The sequence below is a fragment of the Crotalus tigris genome, unplaced genomic scaffold (assembly GCF_016545835.1).
Source record: "Crotalus tigris isolate CLP2741 ecotype Arizona unplaced genomic scaffold, ASM1654583v1 scf7180000023830.6690815, whole genome shotgun sequence".
NCBI classification, from domain to species: Eukaryota; Metazoa; Chordata; class Lepidosauria; order Squamata; family Viperidae; genus Crotalus; species Crotalus tigris.
This window is the reverse complement of record NW_024100214.1, coordinates 6,011,901-6,034,048: the sequence shown is the minus strand read 5'-3', so window position 1 is coordinate 6,034,048 and position 22,148 is coordinate 6,011,901. Positions and strand designations below refer to the sequence as shown.

The following is a 22,148-nucleotide window of genomic DNA, read 5'->3' as shown; positions in this document are numbered from 1 at the left end:
CTTGATTAGTTTCCACCCATTGCTTTTGGTCCTGAATTGAAACAGCAGCTCCTCAGCAGTGTCATTTTATAGGATTAAACCATCTTCCAACAATGTATTTTGCAGGCTTGTGCTCTCTTAAACTAAAAAGATTAGCAAGCATTCTTTGCCTGGCCCACAAAAGATCCCTTACCTTTGCCTAAGATTGCCACTTGTTAAGAAAAAGACTACAGATTTCTCTGCAAAAACAATTTTGTCCAAGTTCATTAGAGGAAACAATTTTATTTATCTCCTGGCAATGCCCTTGTATATGTCATAGTGCTGAATTAATAACACCTCTCTTAATTACATACATGCTAATCAAAGGGGGAAATTATTTTCCTCATCTTAACTGACAGATTACAACATTTCTCCAGATGGGCTGCTAAATTGTTGCAATAGTTATTTCTGCTAGATATTTAGTTGTCTAGTGATCCTGATAATTTATTTGCATTTTATGTTTATTTTGAATCTCAATCATTGACTTTTCTATATATGCAGTTCTTATAGTTCATGTGCTTTTGTCATGGATTGTCAAATCAATAAAAAAGATTTTTTTCTGTAGTAAAACTGCAGGTCTAACTTTTAAGTAATAATATGGCTTGTACCTTTCTTAGTTCTCCTTCATAGGATCCACCAGGATATTATATATGTGTATACTTTTAGACAAATACTCACCTTGAATCAAGGTTTTGCAGTGGTTGGGTGCAACATTTATTTCATTTTTGCAGGAATAGGAGTAAGATTTTAGGTTTCTGCAGGAACTGCAGCAGCTCAGGACATAGCTTTGAATCTCTGTCAAATCAGAGCATGACCATAATTCTTTGTTTAAAATTGAGAGATTCTCTTGTTCACAAGAGAAGAAAATTGCAAAGTCATCTCAAATTGCTTCTGAGAAATCTGAGAGAAGAAACCATAGCAGTGAACTCACTTTTGAAAATGCTAAATTACTAAAGTGATTTGTCTTATGTAACTTTTTAAAAATAAAATTCATTATGTTTTTTTTTCTTACAGAAAAATAGAGAGAAGTCAGAACTTGAGCAAATCATGAAGCAACGCCAAGAGAGGATTGATTCTTCTATTTAAATTATTTTGGTTTATTTCAACTCTAGTCATATATATTTACTTGCAGGAAAAAGGGAAAAGAGGAAAAAATAGAACGGAGCACTCTTCAAGTGAGACTGTTGGGACTATCAATGTACATTGCCATTCAGACCAACTGTTCCTTCAGCAATGTTGACAAAGGGAACACTAAACTCCCTCACTAATTTGACAATGCATTGGGAAGAAGCTGTAGTATTGAATGAAGTATTATATTTTTATATTGCTATATTTTATACATGATGTTACGTCTATGATTTCAGAGCATGAGGATGACCAGAATTCTGCTCTAAGCAAAAGTTGGATTGAAGCAAAACAACCAAATCAATCTATGCAGTACGTTTTCTCTGTGGCCCATCAATGCATCCAGAACTGGCTGGAAATACCGTTAGTCATAAGCCAGCAAAGCCATGTGCTTTGAAGCCTGCATGCTTCTAAATCCTCAGCTAGTTTTGTACGAAACTCAGTACAGTCTGTGTCCAGCATGTAGTGGGGAATCTTCTGCATCATCTTTGCTACATACAAAAGCTTATCATTAGCAGGCAAGATGTTTAAATTTGCCTGCTTTTTTCCTAGAACTATTGTTTCCCCCCCCCCAGCTGCTTTAAAAAAAATATCCATGCAATCAAAAAGGGTCTTTGCACTGTAAGAAGTCAGGTTTATCCAATGCCAGTTTAATGTTTAGCTGCTTCATTCATATTGAAAGTGATAGCATTCTTTGCTTGCAGGAACACTCGTTTCTTTGTATATGTTTTTGTATGGACTTTGCAGACACACACACAGGCACACACACAGGCATACACACACGTGTGCACATCCACACTCAAGACTTGAATCAACTTGAATGCTCTGCTCTTGCCCAAGCTTGACCCCACGTACCTCTATTGTGATCCTGAAGTGATCACATAAGGCAACCCTGATATTTCAACAGCAAATCTAAATAGTTACAATATTCATATTGTCCTGTGAAAAAAAAATGTCAAGGTATATAAAAGAGTGCATATTGGAACTGTCCCATACCCACGTATATAAAAACTTATATTTCTCATTTATTAGTATAAGAAAATACCTGCAGTTCTACAATCCAAGCCTGTACATATTTATTCACATGTTTAGAACCAGAGCCTGATGGGAAGTGCTCACAGACGGCTCTGACAGTAGATTCTCTGGCAGATCTGCAAATGCAAACCCAGCAAGATGGAAGAGAGAACAGCATTTCATTTGTTTTTCTTCCCCAGACCCATTTTCTTTTATGCCTGCTCTCTTTTAAACCAAAGGGAGGCAATTGTTTTCCACCAAAACTGGTGTAGATCAAGATTCAGTTTAGGGCATGTCAGGCACCCCCAAAAGCCTGTGTGTTCTTGGGGTATTCCCTGCTTCCATTTCCCATAATATTGGACTTCAGGTGTTAACAAGCAAGCTTTCACTTTTTTACAGAGGTTGGCAAAGATTAGAGCTCTCCACTCCAAAGGGAAATTCAAGAAGTCTCCCAAACACTCTTCCAAAGGAGTAATCCAAAGAAATACCATTTGGAAATCTATGTGTGTTTCTTTGTTTTAATCCATTATCACTAACCTGTATTCAGATCAAGCTTCAAAATGAAGGGCTGGAACTATTCTCAGTAACATATGGCAATTTCATCAAGGAAAAAGTGGACTGAAATGAAAGCCAAACAAATATAATCACTTTTGCTGATTGGCATGGCCATAGGATGTTTTTTTTACTTAATCTTTTTAATCCTAGGGATAGGCCAAAATTAGCTTTTTTTTTTTTTTTGGTTTGGGCACTCTTTGACTCATAGGAAGCTTCAGGATCACCCAATGAATAATGATTAATCAAAATACAAGGAAAAATCCAACATATAATTCCAATCTGATGGGATTATTAACATTCCAAATGCATTCAAACTATGTAATCTGCTTTAATCTGCGGAAGGATACCCAGTATGTGGTTCATGAGACAATTTATTTTGATTCCAGGAAATCCTCTAATGAATATAAACTTTCATAAAAGCTAAATGTATGAGCCGTATGGAGAGGGAGAAAATGAAATATGAATAGAGCACATGGCACCTTATGTGCTCAAGACACGATTAATTATCTTTTTATAATTTTTAAATTCCAGAACATGTTGGTTGAAAACTTACATTTGGTGGCTATGTTTTCAGTAGGTTGACCATACGAAGGTTTAGGTGCCGCTTTGTCCTCTATCTTTTTGCAAAGTGTCCTCTTTGCTTAATTAGGCATAAGCCAAAATCCAAAACCAGTCATGATTCTAGTTGCTTTTTTTTCCTGTGTAAATTATGTAATTGGCTGCTTATACCACCAGTGGAAAGCTACTTACTCAAAATTGAAAAATATGCAATTGAAGTGGGACTACAGATTTACGACAATTGCTGTAGTCAGTATTGGTGAACACAACTCCGTTCAAACTGCAAATCAGTATATATGACATTAGCTGCTAAAACTTCATTTACATACATTTTGGGTCTGAAAATATATAAATCTTGAAGAAACTGGTAAACATGGACTGTGTCTGGTATATATATCACTTATTCCAAAAAATGTATATTATTCTGCATATCTGGAAAAATTTGCAAAACCAAGCCTTTAAAGAATGCATACTTAGTTGCTTAGTGCTGGCTGTGGAATTCTGGGAGTTGAAGTCCACATGCCTTAAAATGGTCAAGGTTGAGAAACACTGCGTCTATCTACTATTATTTGTACATTAGCCACAACGGCTTATCTGTACATAACTATGTAGACAAGATTCTTAGCAAAGGTGAAAACAAAAAGCTTTTGTGGAGATATTGCTAAATAATCACATTAAATATTTTAAAGGTAGTGATGCAGAGATAATTTAATCACACTTTAAAATCAGAAAAAAATATGTATTATATGTGAAGCTGACAAATATATAAGCAGCAGCAGATGCACTTACTTATAAACCAGATATAGAGCAGGCATATCCGCTTATCATATGGAATATTAATAATAAAGCCAAAGAAAGTAATATAGATATTGAGAACTCCTAATAAATGGCTATGTTCTCACTTTTAAATATACATTAATAACTGTAGATTTAAATTCACTAAAGATACATGATTATCACCATTAAGGAACAATTGCCGGACAGAGGAAGAAATCAAAGTAACAGTGTATTGCCTACCAGTATGTTTATGGTAGGACTGAAGTGACATTATCCTGTCTTTCATTTGACTTTTTACAACTCTGAAAACATCTTTTCTCTTAACTGAAGTGAAATAATTTCTCTGGCTCATATTTTCTACTGATATGTCAGAACAGAAGGGGTTTGGATCCTCTAAATCCACAGCCCGTCCTGACATGTTTGACTTTTCTCTATCTGAAGGCATTAGAGCAGTGGTTCTCAACCTTTCTAATGCCGCGACCCCATAATACAGTTCCCCATGTTGTGGTGACCCCCAACCACTTATACATCACCGGGTGCCAGGGACGTGATCAAAGAAAAGGGGGGGGGAAATGGCGGACAGCCTTGTTTGGCGACCCCCATGAAATGGTCGTTCGACCCCAAATGGGGTCCCGACCCACAGGTTGAGAACCACTGCATTAGAGTATAAATAATACTTTTCTGCAGGAGTCAATAGGAAGCGTGGGAGACTGAATCTCCTCCTATTTGGAGCAATCACTTTCGTCTCTGCCATTGGAGAAGGACCGCCAAACATACTCTATGGCAGATGTAGTTGCAAGACTCTCCTATATCACATTAATGGAGCAACCACAATCCTAATTGCATCATCAGCCCCAGAAAACTGCGGTAGAGAAACTAATCTTTGTCTTGATTTATTTGGAAGTATTTGAAGCATATCAAATTGAGTATATACTTATCTCTGAAGATATGGCTAACCAAAGATGCTTTCATTAGTGTTGCTGACTTGTCTATATGTACTATAAATGGCAAATTGGTTGAAAATTAATATTAATTTTAAAATGTATCCTTATGTAAAATATGAATGGAAATGTTAATGCTTTGCTTAACTGTACCTATGCTTCATTTATTGCACAATTTGCATGATTTCAACCAAAAATGGGAAATTTAGATTTTTAATATGTGTCCTCTCTTGCGTATTAAAACTATCTACCAGCACTGTTCTACCTGGAGGCTGTCTCTTTTGACTTAATATTGTAGTTATTCTATATGCAAAGCCTTCTGCATATATTTGCTTAACATATGAACAAGACCCAGCCCTATAGCTTATTTTTATTCATGATCAATTATCATAGTTAGGAATTGATGTCAAAATGCTTTGTGTTGGCTAGAAAGTCTGAAAGACATATAACCTGAAGGGCAAAAACTTGAAAAATGCCATACATGAGATAAACTATGCAATTGTAGCACTGTGGTGTTACAAAGTAATTGACCACCTTCTCTATTCAACTTTTGAGTTTATTGCTAGGTTTTATTCCAAGTCCAAATTTAAAGTCTTACAAATGATTTTCTATACTAATGTGCAAAATGTTTGAATATGAAACAAAATGCCCTGCTTGTTTCACATTTCAAACAGATTGTTTTGGTCATTTAAGTCTTGAGTTAGAAACATGATGTCAGGCTGCAAACACTGTTGAAAGTGCCCAAAAGCATCAACTGTAGATTTAAAACAGTTGCTCTGCACTCAAAACAACTGTTTTGAATTCAAAATGGAGCATTTCAACTTGAGAATGGCACAAAATCAAAACACTTTGCACATTGCTATTCTCGCCTTTATATTGTATATGAAGTAGGTAGCTGCCCAATTTGAAATTTTGGTCAAAGTAACAGAGAATTGCAATTTGTTCTATTTTTTCTGGCCAACCGTATACCCTGTTGTAATCCTGTTGGAAGAACACTGGATAATTTCAACAAAAAACTATACTGAATGAGTGAAGGAAGGAAGGAAGGAAGGAAGGAAGGAAGGAAGGAAGGAAGGAAGGAAGGAAGGAAGGAAGGAAGGAAGGAAGGAAGACATGCCTGCTGGGCTCAACTGAATTTTGAATGTCAAGTTAAGAGAATTCTTCCCCCCCCCCCAAAAAAAAAACAGCAATAAATTTTGTTTCTACTCTTTTTACATGTGTTCCAGTTAAAATTAAAACTGAATCTATAGAAAAAAATCTGTCTTCTCTGATAACCATTAACAGAGTACTCCAATCCACACTATGTTAGAAATTCATTAGACAAGCAGTATGTGATGATGCATGGGTGTTTTATCATAGCAGAAGTATATGCTAGAGATTTTCTTTTTGGCTTTAACATTGTAGCAAAGAAATAACTAATTAGGATTATACCATAATATACCTTTCCAAACTAGCTATTAGTGTTTAATCACTAATCGGTTCTTCTCAGTTTCTAATGTAAGATCACAAAGAACACCATTTAGTGCCCTACCATTTTTTCCACATTTAATTCATGCTGTGTGCATTTGTCTGGCCTGGAATATTTTCTCCAAAAAACAATTCCTATTTAAGAGTATGCACAGGTAGTCCTCATTTAGCAACTGCTTCCTAGAGCAACCATTCATAGTTACGACAGTGATTGAAAAAGCAACTTTGCAACCAATCCTCAAATTTACCACTTTTGCAGACCTGGAAAAGCAAAAGAAAGCTACAGTAAGAAAGTTAAGCACAGTCGCAGTCTCAGTGACTGCATGACAGCTGACTTGCCAGTACCAATTGTGATCACTAATTGAGGACTACCTATATAAAATTATTAGGAAACATTAATGGTCGAACTTCTAGAGAGAGTGAGAGGAGGCTAATTTGAACACAAAGCTGAGAGGCAAAGTGAATAAAGTTCCTGCCAAAACTAAATAGAAGAGAAAATGTACAGCTCAGGCTTGAACTGTAGAGTGCTTGGTGCTCTCTGAGCTTGATTGCAGACATTTCATTACCCAACTAGGTATCACCATCAATGCTAAGACAGAAAGAGCACCAAGGACAGTAAAATACCCACTCCTAAGCTCTGCAGAGCATGAACAAAAGAAATGAAAATATTGCCCCTCATGTAATTCTAGACATAAAGTAGCTGAGTTGTAAATATACCAGCCCAGCCAAACAGCAACAAAAAAAGCCATAGGTGTGCAATTGTTTCTCGGCTGGCACAAATATTGTGGAAAGATTCTCACTAACTATAGCTTGGTAATTGTGCCTTCTCTTCCATGCAGCTCTCCAATAAATATTAAAGGCATTATGAACCCTTGACTTTATTTTCAATTTAACAAACTAAATTCTTTTTCTATACTGTAGTTCACTGACCAGAATTTTGTACAATTATGCAATAAAAATTAGAACACGCAAGGAAAAAAGGGGGCTAGTTAACAAAGACTAAACAAAAATGGAAATATTAAAATTCCAAGAGTTAACTAAAATGCTTTTCCAAATTAGATTACTAAACTACTGGATAATTATTAGATATTTCATGTAGAATATTAAAAGTCTAACATTCTAAAACACTGTGTTACTTAACTATCAAACAACTAATGCTAAAACACTATCCATTATTAAACCAAAGGCAACGATAATTGCTTCATATATGTCAGCCCTTTCAGGTAGTCTAGACAAAAAATTAAAACTATTTTTGTCCTTGTTCATTGCAGTGTGAAGTTACGGATGAGTTTGGGTTTCCTCATCTGTCTGCTCACTCGTGTTCTTGCAATCTGCTGGATTGGTGTACTACAAAGATAACTTGGAGATGGGAGAAAGTTCTTATTGTAATTTACCAGATTCCCTTCATGGATTGCCCCTGTAACTATGTAAGACAGATAGGGAGGATGCTGTTGTAAGAACATGAATGAGCCATTAACAAGGATTGCCAGACTCATTGGTAACCTCACACTGCAATGAAAAAGGACATGCATTCAATTTTGCAGTTACTGTGATTGTTGCCGAGCAGGGACAAAAATAGCCAGAGAAATTATTGAAGCCTGGCCCCTGGTCAGTCAACAAGAGTGCTGATTTACCACCAGCTTATCAGTGTTTAGGAGCAGAGGACTTGGCAGCACAAGGAAACAATAATTAATAACTTAACAGCCAGCCATTAACACCCTAATTAACAACTAAAAGTTACACACAACTAGCACCTTATAAACTGCCCGGTACACCGTTTAGAACAGCACAGTGCACATATTCTGGAGAGAAAGAAGTTTCTTGAGGATGGGCTCCAGCATACCTTCAGTCCAATGATCAACTCCTGCAACAAAACAATTTGTATAATCCACATGTTATGAAATGAATTAAATCATGTGGGACTGTCTCTTGCATGCCTTACTCCAGTACTTTTAACAGAAACTTTGTTTCTTCCTAGGGTTTCCTCCAAATGCATAATCTGTTTTCTCTGGCATAACCTAATATTGATACATTTAGTTGCGATAGGTATTGACGACAATCTCCTGAACCTGACATCGTAGGCTGAGAGTGAGTGACCGGCCCAAACTCACCCAGCCGGCTTTCATGCCCAAAGCTGGATTAAAACTCATCCCCTTCTGGTTTCTAGCCTGGTGCCTAAGCCACTAGCTAGCCCAAACTGACTCTCAGAAGCTTTCTTTCAAATACTCAATGATATTTTAATTACTTAATTCCTACCTATGTTTTAAGCCTTCAAAAAAAACAGCATATTAGGTAAAATGTAGGAGACCAAGACAAAATTGCAGGCGGGGGGAACAAATCAGCCTGATTTCTAACGCCCTGCTTCTCAAACATAAGCAACGACGAGGTACACTGAACGCCCTTCCTCTCCCGCCCTTCCAATGATCGGTTCTAGCTCATTTAAGGCAAGGCTACGGCACCACCTGCTCGTCCTGCAACCCAGAGCAATCCTGATTGGCTACCGAGCCGGGAAAACCAAAGGCTACAACCAATCGCCTGTGCCCACTGCCCAGAGCAGCCTTAGCGCTCTCCGGCACTCTATGGAAAGAAGAGAGAAGGCTCGAGAGCCCGGGAACGAGTCCTGTGATGACGTAGGCGGCGGCCTCTGGCTCCCCCACCACCCCGCCCTTCCGCCGAAGCCAAGGCGGAGAAGCCCGAGGCCGCTTGTCACAGCTTCGTGCGGCGCAAGCCCGGAAGCCGCGTGCCGATCCCCTGATTTTTCGTCCGAGGCTCAGCCGCCGCAGCCGCGCCTCCTTATTTCTTCGCAACCGCGCGCGGCTATGTCAGTTTCCCCCGTGAAAAAGCAGAAGATGGAGTCGGCGCTAGAACAGCTCAAACAACACACCACCGTGGTGGCCGATACGGGAGATTTCCACGGTGAGAGGGAATCGTTCCGGTGATCCCTTTTTAGCCCTTCCAGACAGGATCCGGGAGAGAGAAGTAGAACAGGGAATTCTCCTCTGACCTTTGGGGTTCCCTACCAAGTCCGATCCAGCTGGGTTTAATGCTCTTTCCCATAGTTTCTTCCGGGCACGGTTGAACTCCCCCGTCTTCTTATCTCCCTCCGCCTCTCTTCGGGAAAGGAAAGCTAGTTGGAGGGAACCGATGAGGAAGTCCTGTTTGTCGTAGCCCGGTGCACTGTTTTATTTTGGCATAAGCAGGCCTAATAAGTCGAGCCACTCAGTAGAAGCAAAACATTTACAAACTCTCTGCAGTGTTGGGATGTTCGTAAACCTTCTCTAGCTGACCTTAAAAAGGCGCTGTTTTATTCGATCCTGATTTTGTTTTCATGGGCAATTTAGGGGGACCCTTTTTATGAGGGAGCTTGAAAAGTCAGACCTAGTTAATACTTGAATAGGAGACCACCAGGAAATCTCATAGCTATAGAATAACCTAGGATGTTGAGGGAGGCGGCAAAAATCTCAGAAGAAGGACTTGGCATTCCACTTCTGTTTTGTTGCCAAGAAAAACAATATGGATTAATCGATCTAGCTTCTGTGCCTGGGGGGGGGGGAGAAATACAATATGTGTAGGTCAAGTCTTAATGCTATTGCTGTATTTTGTTGCCATTACCCACAATTTGAGTCTAGGGATAATTAAGGAACTTGACTCATTCTAAACGCAAGGCTTTAAAAAAGTATACATTTCATTAACCTGTAGCATTTTTCACAGTGTTCAGTATTCCTTTCCGCAAGGAGCAGATATTAAAAACGCCCCACCTCTGCTATTGTGGAGTGATATAAGCCATTTATAAAATGTTATTTATGCAAAGGCAAAAGTAACTCACAGTATGGATAAGTGATAATTTATTAAATGTATCTGCTGTCCAATTCCAGGGAGTGTTTTGACAATTATTAAAACATTGTATACTTTTTAAAAATATTTCAGATAATCTTTTAAACTCTCAATTTAACTCTCTTACCAATTAGTCTGCATAATTTTGCAAGTAATTGATATTTATGTTTTTCTAGAGGACGTGCCTATTGATCTTTTTAAATCCTGGCTTAATTCTTCATGAATTTAATGGTTGGACTTTTAAGAGAATCATAATATCTGAAAAAATGCTTTTCTATTAAAAATCTGCTTGCATAGTAAACTCATCTATTTACAAACCCTTATGTATTCTACCATTACTGTAGGCTATATAATTGCAGAAAATAGTACTGCTTGCAAAATTTAATACATCTTGATCTGTTGTTTAGATGGTCAATGTATAATATAAATGGATAGTAGTCATTTCTCAGAGTAAAAGTTGCTCAGAGAATCTGACCTAACACAAAATATTAACTATTTTGTAAATGGTCTTATGAAAGACATTTCTCCTTCCTGTTGCTTAACTGGTGATGGAATCTTGCTGATGGGCTATGAGTTAGCAGATTTTGACAAGAAAACCCCCTTTTTAATTTGCAAATAAAACTTGCAGAGCAGGAAATTACCCTGTGTATGTGCATGTATGTGTTAAATATTTGTTGTAAAAATACTTTGTAAATTTTCTATAGAAATATTGCACAATATATTTAAGAATATCATAGGGCTATGTTGTATTTCTGTGATGCCACTTGTGTAACTTTGCAAAGAACTTTGGTATGGCATGTCCTTAAGTAATTAGAGATGATTGCCAGCATATGTATGTTCAAAAACACCTACAGGGAATTTCACCCTGAAAAGCACAATTTTTTAGCCTGTATATGTAGCAATTTGGAATTTTAAAAAAATTGAATGTACTTAGACATCCAGTTCAAGAACAGTGGTTTCTATATTACAGTGCATGTGCATTGTCCTACATAGACAGGTATTCTACTTTTGGTAGATTTTCTTGCAAATTATTTGAGTCACCCTTCAAATGTGGCGATGGCAATACAGGTAGTCCTCTACTTACAACAGTTCATTTAGTGAAGTTACGTCACTGAAAAAAAATGACGTATGACCGTTTTTCACACTTACAACCATTTGTCAACTCATACTTATGACCGTAGAAGTGTCCCAAGGTCATGTGATCAGCTTTTGTGACCTTCTGACCAGCAAAGTCAATGGGGAGGCCAGGTTCACTTAGCAACCATGTTACTAACTTAATAACTGCAGTGATTCACTTTACAACTGTGGCAAGAAAATTTATAAAATGGGGCAAAACTCACTTAACAAATGTTTCACTTAGCAACATAAATTTTGGGCTCAGTTGTCTTAACTCAAGGACTGCCTGTCATTATATATATAAAATGAGGTTTTCGCAACCTTGGCTCTTTTATGACTCGTGGACTTCAACCATGCTGGCTCAGGAATTCTGGGAGTTGAAGTCCACGAGTCATAAAAGAGCCAAGGTTGCCTACCCCTGAACTATATTTTCATTGTTTTAATTAACACACACTGAGTTCAATTCAAATATTGTAGATCTGGGTTTGATGGTGTAGCTCACTTTACTAAAGAGCCTTTTTATGAGGGAAGTCTTATTTGTAGTGTTCTTACTGACACTAACTTGAATTTGCCTTTTCACTTTGGTGCCAAGGATATACCATGTTTTTCCAGATTATTATTTTTTTCTGTTGTTACGTTGCCATTTTTAGACTGATTTCATTTAACGGATTGTCTCTGTACAGTGTATTGAAATTTGTTTGCACAGTGGAATGGCAAAAAATCATGTTAATCAACACAGGACACAGCAAGAAAGACGTTAGCGAGAACAGCCTTCCTAACATCAACTTTCTATATGACTTTGAATGACTCTCTGAATTATATACCCTACCTAGCTATTAATTTTACTAAGAATTGTACAGTATTTGTCTTTTGTTAATTATTCATTCTCAATCATATTATATGTGGACATAATTTCTAGCACCGGAATAACTACATTAATTACATTGCTCCATCTTATTGCATACCCTTTAATTTTTATCAAGCTGAGAGGCTAACATCCATCCCCCCAACTTTTTTATTCTTGTTTTCTGCTTTTCTTCAGCTATTGAAGAGTACAAGCCTCTAGATGCTACTACCAACCCATCCCTGATACTAGCTGCAGCTCAGATGCCAACCTATCAGCAACTGGTAGAAGATGCTATTGCGTATGGAAAGAAACTTGGTGGGTAAGTAAGCTTGCCAATGTTCTAATTTTGCAGCTGTGACACTTAGTTGGTATTATCAGTATGTGTCCTCTCTGTTGCCTTTCATCTTCACATAAGATACTGTTAGACTTAAACCGGGATCAAGAAATTAAATAATGGCAGAATAGAGGAAGTCAAAGCCCTTCTGCAGACTAACAGCCACTCCCAGTTCTTTCTCATGGAAGAAGGAGGAAAGAAATAGTTGGCTCAAATGCAGCACTAGAGAATGAGTCAGAGGTTTAAATAGAGCATCAGTCAAGTTTGACCCATTAGATTAATGTTGATAAACCTCAGGATGTATGTATATGTACACGTGCACACCTTTGAGTCAGTGATGACTAATAGCAACTGGTTGGACAAGTCCCTATGGTTTTCTAGGTAAGATTTCAGAAGTGGTTTTCCATTGCCTCCTTCCTGGGGCTGAGAGGGTGACTGGCTTAATGTCCCCCAGCTGGCTTTGTGCTTTAAGGCAGGACTAGAACTTATGGTCTCCTGTGTTCTAGTCTGGAATCTTAACCACTGCATTAAACTGTTTCTAAAGTTCAGAACATCGTGCAAAGAATTCATATTACTGTTCCAATTTGACTCATTTATTTTTTTTAGATGTCACATTAGCACATTTTTTTCCTCAGTACATAAACTTCTACTTTGGTTATTATACAATTCCAGGTCAGAAAATGAACAAGTTACAAATGCTTGTGATAAGCTTTTTGTACTATTTGGGGCAGAAATACTGAAGAGGATACCTGGCCGTGTGTCCACAGAAGTAGATGCAAGGTGAGTATTTTCTGAATTCATCAAATATAGCAATAGCAATTACACTCATATACTGCTTCATAGTGCTTTAACAGCCCTCTCTAAGTGGCTTACAGAGCCAGCATATGGCCCCCAATAATCTGGGTCCTCATTTTTCCGACCTCAGAAGGATGGAAGGTTGAGTGAACTTTGAGCCAGTCAGAATTGAACTCCTGGCAGTGCAGTGAGTTAGCCTGCAATACTGCATTCTAACCATTGCCCCACTACGGCTCCTATATTATATTTGTTTGAGTGATTGACTGATATCCAGACTGTACTTCAGGAAATCAAAGCGGCATGCATCCCCTGTCTTATTTTTCCCATAAGAAAAACAACCTATGAGCTAGGCTGAGCTGATTATCTGATCAAGAACACCTGAGCCTGAAGATGGACTTGAATGTGGGTCTCTCTACTTCTAGTCCAGTGGTTCTCAACCTGTGGGTCGGGACCCCATTTGGGGTCGAATGACCATTTCACGGGGGTCACCAAACCATGCTGTCCGCCATTTTTTTCCTTTTTCCCTAGCTGTCCTACTCCCTCTTATTGGTGGCCACACCCACTTGGGGGTCACCACAACATGGGGAACTGTATTATGGGGTCACGGCATTAGAAAGGTTGAGAATCACTGTTCTAGTCTAACTTCGTAAATTGGCTCTCATAACATTCTATGTGAGCCTGTGAAGATATCGATAAAGGTATGACTCATAAGTGGCTCACAGCATAAAAACAACAAATATACAATTCAGGTAAAAATATAGCAAAAAACAGAAACAGATGGCAGATGCGGTCAACACAACACAACACATACCCAAGTGGCTCCAACCACTGTAGCCCAAAGCCTCTTTTGTTCTGTTAAGCCAGTTAGTCTCTCTTGCATGGATTAGAGAGATGGCCTTCCTGTTATTTGCATCTATGTACTGGAGTCTTTTGTTTAGCTTACCATTCATGGTTTCTCTTCAGGCTTCCCGCTGAAGATCTTGTTTAGAAAGGCCTTGTTGTCCTGTTCTTAAGATATCGATTTTCTTAACGGTATTTGTGTTTCTTTAATGTTATTCAGATTATTTTATTTGATAGGGTGTAATGTTTAAGACAATTAATGCAGAACTAGTAGAAATGGCAGGTGATAAATAGATACTGCGAAGCTGCCAATTTTAATGGTGTTCTTGTCTAATGATATTGACTTCTTAAGCAGAGGACTGAGGTGTGGCAAGTAGTATAGAAAAACATGAATGTTGCATCCCGTATCTTTGCATATTTGCCCTTTTGAGTATAGTTTACACAAATTATAATGAAACAAAAAAATGTATCTTTTTTATTTTAAAGGTTGTCTTTTGATAAAGAAGGCATGGTTAAGAGAGCCAGACACTTCATAGATCTTTATAAAGAAATAGGAATTAGCAAAGATCGTATACTCATCAAGCTGTCATCAACTTGGGAAGGTATCCAAGCTGGCAAGTAAGTATACCAGGAACGATAATATAAGACTTATTTGATGGCTATTTAATATTCCGTTTGTCACTTTCTGCATAGGAATTTCTGCCTTGACCCCAACTTGTCTATTTTTACCATACATACTTCTTAAAATAGCTTATTCTGATTACATTCATCTTTTAGGTTTCCTCCAATATAGCCAGTTTTCATTTCCATTTAACAAACGTGGCAGAAAAACATGCAGTTAAACACAGCCATTTTTATTTCTTTTAAGATACATTTATTTCTTGCAACATGCTACATCAGAAGCCTCAAACTTAAAGCCTCCCAGGTCATTTTATGCAGTCCACTCCTCACCCAACATAACAAGAGAGAAATGACCAGACACAGGACAGCAGAATGCCAATATTGGACCAAAGCTACAAAACCCTTCCGCCCCTGCCCCCACCCCTTAAGAAGACGACATGGCGTGACAAGCCAACAGGCAGCTGCAGTCTTGCTGCATATCAAGGCCCAGTGGGGCCTGTCAGTTTGGTGCTGGGGATAAGTTGTGGTAGTGGGTACAGAAGCAGCTATCCTGACAATCAAGCTCCTGCTGTGTGGGGAGTGAGTACTTTCTGTTGTTTCCTCCTGGGTGTGCTGAACAACCAGGGTACCAATATAGGTTTCCAGTTCAATATAGTTCTATATATCAGATGTATAGTTCTGTATGTCTGTACACCTATTGTTAAAGGTTTTGGACCTTGATTAGGTGAGCTGAAGGGGGGAAAAACCCTTATTTGCAGTTTAAGCTAAGACTTTAAAATTATTTAAAACCACAAACCTCTTTATTTTTCCATTATAAAGACTTGGAAATCACAAGTGTCAACAGCTTTTTTCGTAATAGTTTTGAGAGGGGTTGCCTGATTTACATTAATTCAGTATGTATGATGATGCTGTCTATTCAGTCAGTTCTGATTCTCGGCAATTCTACAGACCGGTTCTCTCCATGTTTTCCAATCTTGTATGGCTTCTTTTAGTTGTTTTATAGTTTTCTCTTATTTATTTCCTTCTTTCCTTTTCTTCCATGTCCATTTTCCCAAGATTCACTGTTGACGTTACCCAAAAAGTATTTTATCTACATTCAGAATTTCCTTATTACTTTTGCATCCTTAACTGATTCTTTCAATCTTATAAATAAGCAAATAAATAAATAAATATTTCAGATTAAAATTTCTTCTTTTGCCATTTGAACAGATGAACAGATGTGTTTAAACAATATGCTCAAAACTAGGAGATGTTTTTCTAAGTAGCTACTGACAAAGTACTCATTCTAATTTGTTGCTAACTCAATTTTCATGTATCTTTTATATTCTTACTCATCCATTCATGTTGACTAACAGAATAATTTCCCTTGCAGGATCACATTTATTCCTTCCTGGATCACATTACAGTCTGAGTTGCAATTTCCATATGCTGAGATCATCATTAGATGAGACCATAGATTATGATCCCCATCATGTTTCATCAGTCAAAGCTTTCATAGAACACTTTTTAATAAGAGAGAGAGGAGTAGTAGTCACATCCACGTCACAAGGAGCCTTTCCTCCTAATGATATGTATAATACCAGTTCATCTTGGCATGTTTTACTCTGTATGCCACAAGCAAAACTGAAATTCTATTTTATTCCAATTGTGCTTATACTATTCTATGAAAGCTAGGATCTATAACGCAGAGACCACTTTGCAAGCTAGCATAACATATTGCCCATATCCCACTAACCACAAAGAAAACAAAGGGTCCTGACTCACTGAGAAGACATTTTTTAAAAAGTAACGCGGTTCAAAATAAAATTGTATATAATGTATTTAATAAAATTGCATATATAACAGAAGTGATACTGATAGGAAAAATAATTCTGGTCTGTTTTATCTTACAGGATCCTTGAAGAGCAACATGGGATTCATTGTAATATGACCTTGCTCTTTTCCTTTGCTCAGGCAGTTGCTTGTGCAGAAGCAGGGGTCACCCTCATTTCTCCTTTTGTTGGGCGTATTCTGGATTGGTATGTTGCAAATACAGACAAAAAAACCTATGAGCCATCAGAGGACCCAGGTAACTGAATAAATGTGGCTAAGAAATTAAGTTTGTAATTGAATCAACCTGAAATATTTAGTATTAGAAAATAAGCTATTCTGAGAGTTTCTTTACCTCTGAATAAAGTAGTAATTGCTTTAAATAGTTACCTTATATTCTCTTTTAGGGGTAAAGAGTGTCACTAAAATCTATCATTATTACAAAAAGTTTGGCTATAAAACTATTGTAATGGGAGCTTCTTTTCGGAACACTGGAGAAATCAAAGCACTGACTGGCTGTGATTTTCTCACCATTTCACCTAAACTTCTGGGAGAGCTCAGTAAAGATAACAGCAAGCTAACACCAAAGCTGAACGTCAAAGATGGTAAATTTTCTGTCTTACTAATATGTAGGGTAGACCAGTGGTTCTTAACCTGGGCGATATCGCCTCCCCCCCAGGGGGTGATTTCATTTTTCAGGGGGACGATGGAATGAAAAGGGGCGATATGGGGGGCGAAGGAACGAAAAGGGGCGATATGGGGGCAATGGAGCAAGAAGTTTTGGAGATATTTTTGAGCCTGCCCCTGCGGCTCTGAGCCTCCTCCGCCATTTGGAGAGAGAGATAGAGAGAGAGAGGCACTTGTGCTTCTCTCTCTCTCTCTCTCTTTCTCTCTCTCTCTCTCTGATGCGGATTTGCTCCCTCACAGGGCTCCTGGTTGGCCCTGAGTCCGGGTGCCCCGCCTCCTGGGACAAGCGCAGCCAGGAAGTCCATTTCCCTGGCTGGCCCTGTACCAGGTGCACATGGCCGGGGAACCGCGTAGGGGATCCCCAGGATCCTCGCTGGGAGCAGCCCACCAGAGCCTCAGCCTAGCGGGCCAGCCTTCCTGCAAGCCGCGGCCCTGAGGGAGAGCTGCCCCTGCGATCCCCAGCCATGGGACTTAGCCCAGCTGGCCGGGAAGGTGTGCCAGAGTCATGGCTGCTTTGAGAGGTGAGTAGAAGATGGGGGGGGGGAGAAAAAGGGAGGGGGAGGCATTTTCCAACCAGACCCGCAGGAACGCCTCCTCCTGGGGTCCGGTGCCGGCTTCCTTGCCCTCCTCCTCCTCCCCTTCCTCCTGTTGTCCCCCGGGCAGCAGTCCTGGCTGGGGTGGTGGCCGGCGGGGGCATCGCTCCCTGGGCAATGCTGGTGGGTCGCAGATGGCCGGGAGTGTCGTGTGTTGCGGAGCGGCCCCAGCTCCTCCAGCAGCTGATGGGGGTGTTCTGCAGATGCCCTGCGAGTTAAGCCCGGGGATGCTGGCGGCGCAAGGGGAGGCTTGGTGATGCAGCCGATGGGCGGGGTATTCTGCAGATGCCCCGTGGCCCCAACTTGAGCTCAGGGACGCAGCGGCACGTGGGACGGCCTGCCAACGTGACCGTGAGCCGGGGCGGCCCTGCAGGCCCGGCGGGCAGCGAAGCTAGGTGCCTCCAGCAGTGACGGGGTCTTCTGCTGCCTCCTGCCCCCCCTCCCCGCCCCGTCGGTGCCCTCTGTCTTTCATTCTCTCTCTCTCTCTCTCTCTCTCTCTCTTTCTTTCTTTCTCCTCACCTGGAGAAAAAAGGGGGAGGGAGGGAGAGGAAAGAGAGAAAGAGAGAGGGAGAGGGGAAAGAGAAAGAGGAAAGAAAGGAAGCGCAAGTGCCTCTCTCTCCCCCCTCTCTTTCTCTTCATCTGGAGAAAGAAGGGGGGAGGGAGGGAGAGGAAAGAGAGAGGGAGAGGGGAAAGAGAAAAAGAGAGAAAGAGAGGAGAGAGAAAGCGCAAGTGCCTCTCTCCCCCCCCCTCCTCACCTGGAGAAAGAAGGGGGAGGGAGGGAGAGGAAAGAGAGAGGGAGAGGGGAAAGAGAAAGAGAGAAAGCGCAAGTGCCTCTCCCCCCCCCCTTTCTCTCTCTCTCTCACACACACACACACACTGAGTGGGGGAAGAGGACTGGCAGACCAAGGGCAGAAAGAGGGAGGGAGAGAGAGAGAGAGAGAGAGAGAGACCCTTTTGACATCTAAAATGAAGATAACACTGAAGATATATATATAATAAAGGTAAAAAAGGATATATGCAGTGTTATCTTCATTTTAGATGTCAAAAGGGTTTTGCGGCTCCCAGTGTTTTGTTTTCGGTGGGAAACGGGTCCAAGTGGCTCTTTGAGTGTTTTGGGTTGCTTACCCCTGCTCTACCCATACAGTGGCTCACCATTGGCTAGAATGGGCAGTGATGGAGGGGGGAGTGCTTCTTTCTAAACATTGCATGCTGTTTTGTGTGTCTCTTTGTATTGTACTTTTTTAACATGCACTCCAGTTCGATATTATATTTTCTTTGTGACTTTTTAATCCTTTTTACAGTGTGCGTGATTATATATACTTTCCTTGAATCTTAATTTAGTTTCAGAGTTTTCGTCTTGAAATTCTTAGTTCCTGCATTGCGGTTTGTTCTTATGCCCTTTTTATATTTCTTTTTGCATATTAATTTCACTTGTAATTCAATCATTAAATGTTACTGTTTTTCTTTTCGGGCATTTCACTTTCTTGCAGCTGAATTTTGTTTTCAATGGTCATTACATTTAAGTGTCTTGAATAAATAAGATAATAATGAAATACATGTATCACGAAGTTTGGGAATAAAGTGACGGGTGGCACCAAAATTTTTCACACAGTTGAGATATGGGAAAAGGACTGGAAATAAATTATTTGCATCATATGTCCTGATGACAATTTTAAAGAAAACAAAAAAAGTGTTTGCATAAATTGAAGAATTATTTCCTATGTTGTGATTGAGAAGTTATGTTGGGGGAGGGGGGCGATGACAACTTCCTCATTGGCTCAAGGGGGCGATTCGTTCAAAAAGGTTAAGAACCGCTCAATAAAAAAGTTTAACAATGCTCTTTTACCACATCCTCTCAATGCGTAAGATTTAAGTTGACTTAAATATTTACAGAGGGCTGTATATGTGTAACTGTTAATCCTTTCAGTACTCAATAGATAAGGTCATTTTTTTGAAAAAAAGAATGTCTCAAAGAGATACATCAGCATTTTTTATATATATATTTACTATTCAGGAATATGTAAGACTTTTACTATGGCACTCAAAGGATAATATCAATACCCACATATTAGTTAACTGAATGGTTTCTGTAAGATGTTGAGATTCAGGATTCCCTGTGATAACTGTACCATTAGTATAATAATAAAGTATACCATTGCCTACTCCCATAATTTGTTACTTCTATCATCTTCAATGCAGCTCAGGCATCTGACTTCGAGAAGATCCATCTGGATGAAAAGACATTCCGTTGGCTTCATAATGAAGACCAAATGGCTGAGGAGAAACTGTCAGATGGAATCAGAAAGTTTGCTGCTGATGCAGTTAAACTGGAAGTCATGATAAAGGTAAAAATTAAGGGTCTCTTATCTCGCTAAATATATTTCCAAAGTTCCTTCAAATGGTACATTTCACAAGTATTGCAGATGTAAATGTCAACCTGAGTTTATTTGTATTTTGTGTTGCATGTTTTCATACATGATACTAATGTTAAATATAAAGTATAAAATCAATTGAATAGCAAATTATCGGTGAAGAGATTTAAAGTATAAGTGCATTATTTTGTAATTAGGCTGTTGATCCCATAATCCATTTATTATTATGGATTTTATTTATTTTCCATTTAGAATTAAATGCACTTTAAAACTAATCACCGTAAATTCTTACATAGCAGATCCTAGGGTTATACTATTGTGCTTTTCTTTTATAAATCTGAAATAACTTTGATAAGTTAAACTTCCTAAATTTAAGTATCTTAACAGTGCTAAAGTTTATAAATTGGATATTTTTAAAATGTTTATATTAACATTGGATTGGTAGATGTTCACATGTGACGTTCAAAACTAGCACATGGATTTTCAACATTTAATGAATTTTTTAAAAAAAATCTTAAATGCTCCTCTTTTGAACTCAAAGAAAATATCAAAATGAAATTGTATCTCTTCTTGTACATTAAATGGCAATGATTTCTTAAAACATCTGCAACCAATGTGCCTGTTAATTTTTATATTTTTTTCTCCTTTTTTAGGAACGGATGTTCGGTACTGCAAATGGAAAGTAGACATGCCAAATTTTATGGATGCTATATATATGTAAAGATTTACATGCTGCAAACAAAAAGATTTTCTGTAGTCACAGGTTTCTATATGAATTTGCAGAGAAAAATTCTTCAGATCTGCTGTGCTTTTATATATCAGGATTGTAATATTACAATTCTGTATTACCAATATTTTTATTCTTCACTATATTGCAGATACATCAAGGACCAATTGCCTAGCTTTTTTTCTTCAAGGTACTATTACTAATAATGATACAACATTCTGATGTATGGGTGCATTCCAAAAGAATAAAACATACATTTTATACAGATTTCTTGACTCCTGTTGAGGCAAGTCCTCCGTTTGAAGGATGTGTACATGTTATTTTTACAAACAAAATTACTATAAGATTTTAACAAGCATGTTTTATAAACATTCCATTCTTAGAATTATGAGGAGCTTCCCTCCTATTCTTGTAGAATGAATTATGTCTCACGGGGTTATTGTGGTGGAAAAATAGGAGGAAGAAATATGGAAAAGCTTGAATTGTACAAACAAAAGATGGGATATAAATCTAAATTATAATGCAGTCTCCTTCTCCAGCTGTTGTTGCCACTGTGCTGCTTCCTTTGCCCAAGATAGAGCAGCTTTGTTTGTCTCTGATTTGTGATCTCCAAATCTCTAACTAGGGTTTCGATGCTAAGTGATATTTTGGCCTAGGACGGTCATACTCCTGTCTGCTTCTTTGCCCACATGCCTAAACTTTAAACCGATATTGCTTTTCTCAGAATCTGAGGCATTGTTGCAGCTGCACTGAACATCTTCAGTATCTTTCCCCATTTTAAATGGGAGTTTCAAACAGTAGCAAAGCTCTTTTCCAATGGCCATTAATAGTACACTATTTCTTTGGATCAAACCCTGTCAGACTTTCAAGGGCAGTACTTGGGAGGAGATCGCAGTTTGGCATAGTTCTGATTTAAAAGTATAGTGGTGACCAGATGATCAGATGACTGCAAGGAATCTAAATCCTTTCATTTCCCACCATTCAGTAAGAACTGAAGAAACTTCTTAGATAAGAAGCAAAATGTCTTCATGGAAAAACAAAGTCAGTCTGGTTGCCTTTGGGGAGGGGGAAGCATCTCAGGAACAAGTATAGTGGTGGTATCTAAGAAAGAATTCATG

The 22,148-nt window shown here is 38.8% G+C and overlaps 2 protein-coding genes across 3 annotated transcripts in view; both read left to right on the top strand.

The window, feature by feature from the left end:
• Positions 1-5,258, top strand: part of EPS8L2 (EPS8 like 2) — a 90,796-nt gene extending 85,538 nt beyond the window's left edge. Inside the window, exon 21 of the mRNA XM_039322033.1 lies at positions 1,033-5,258. Within this exon, the coding sequence (XP_039177967.1) occupies positions 1,033-1,104 (72 nt within the window). The 3' untranslated portion in view covers positions 1,105-5,258. The remainder of the gene's footprint in view (positions 1-1,032) is intronic.
• A 3,847-nt stretch (positions 5,259-9,105) lies between these two features.
• Positions 9,106-21,297, top strand: TALDO1 (transaldolase 1). Of its 2 annotated transcripts, XM_039322027.1 has the most exons (8): positions 9,114-9,371; positions 12,448-12,571; positions 13,259-13,366; positions 14,708-14,839; positions 16,735-16,910; positions 17,059-17,256; positions 20,131-20,276; positions 20,957-21,297. In XM_039322027.1, exons 1-8 carry the CDS (start codon positions 9,275-9,277, stop codon positions 20,987-20,989), a joined length of 1,014 nt encoding a protein of 337 aa, XP_039177961.1. In that variant the 5' UTR covers positions 9,114-9,274; the 3' UTR covers positions 20,990-21,297. The 2 variants fall into 2 exon arrangements, with proteins under 2 accessions (XP_039177962.1, XP_039177961.1); XM_039322028.1 differs by lacking the exon at positions 17,059-17,256 and having other exon boundaries at positions 9,106-9,371.
• Positions 21,298-22,148: the final 851 nt, after the last annotated feature.

Coding starts and splice junctions, on each gene's coding strand:
- TALDO1 (XM_039322027.1), top strand. CDS start 9,275: ATGTCAGTTTCCCCCGTGAAAAAGCAGAAGATGGAGTCGGCGCTAGAA. Junction 9,372..12,447: donor CGATACGGGAGATTTCCACG/GTGAGAGGGAAT, acceptor GCTTTTCTTCAG/CTATTGAAGAGTACAAGCCT. Junction 17,257..20,130: donor AAAGCTGAACGTCAAAGATG/GTAAATTTTCTG, acceptor TCTTCAATGCAG/CTCAGGCATCTGACTTCGAG.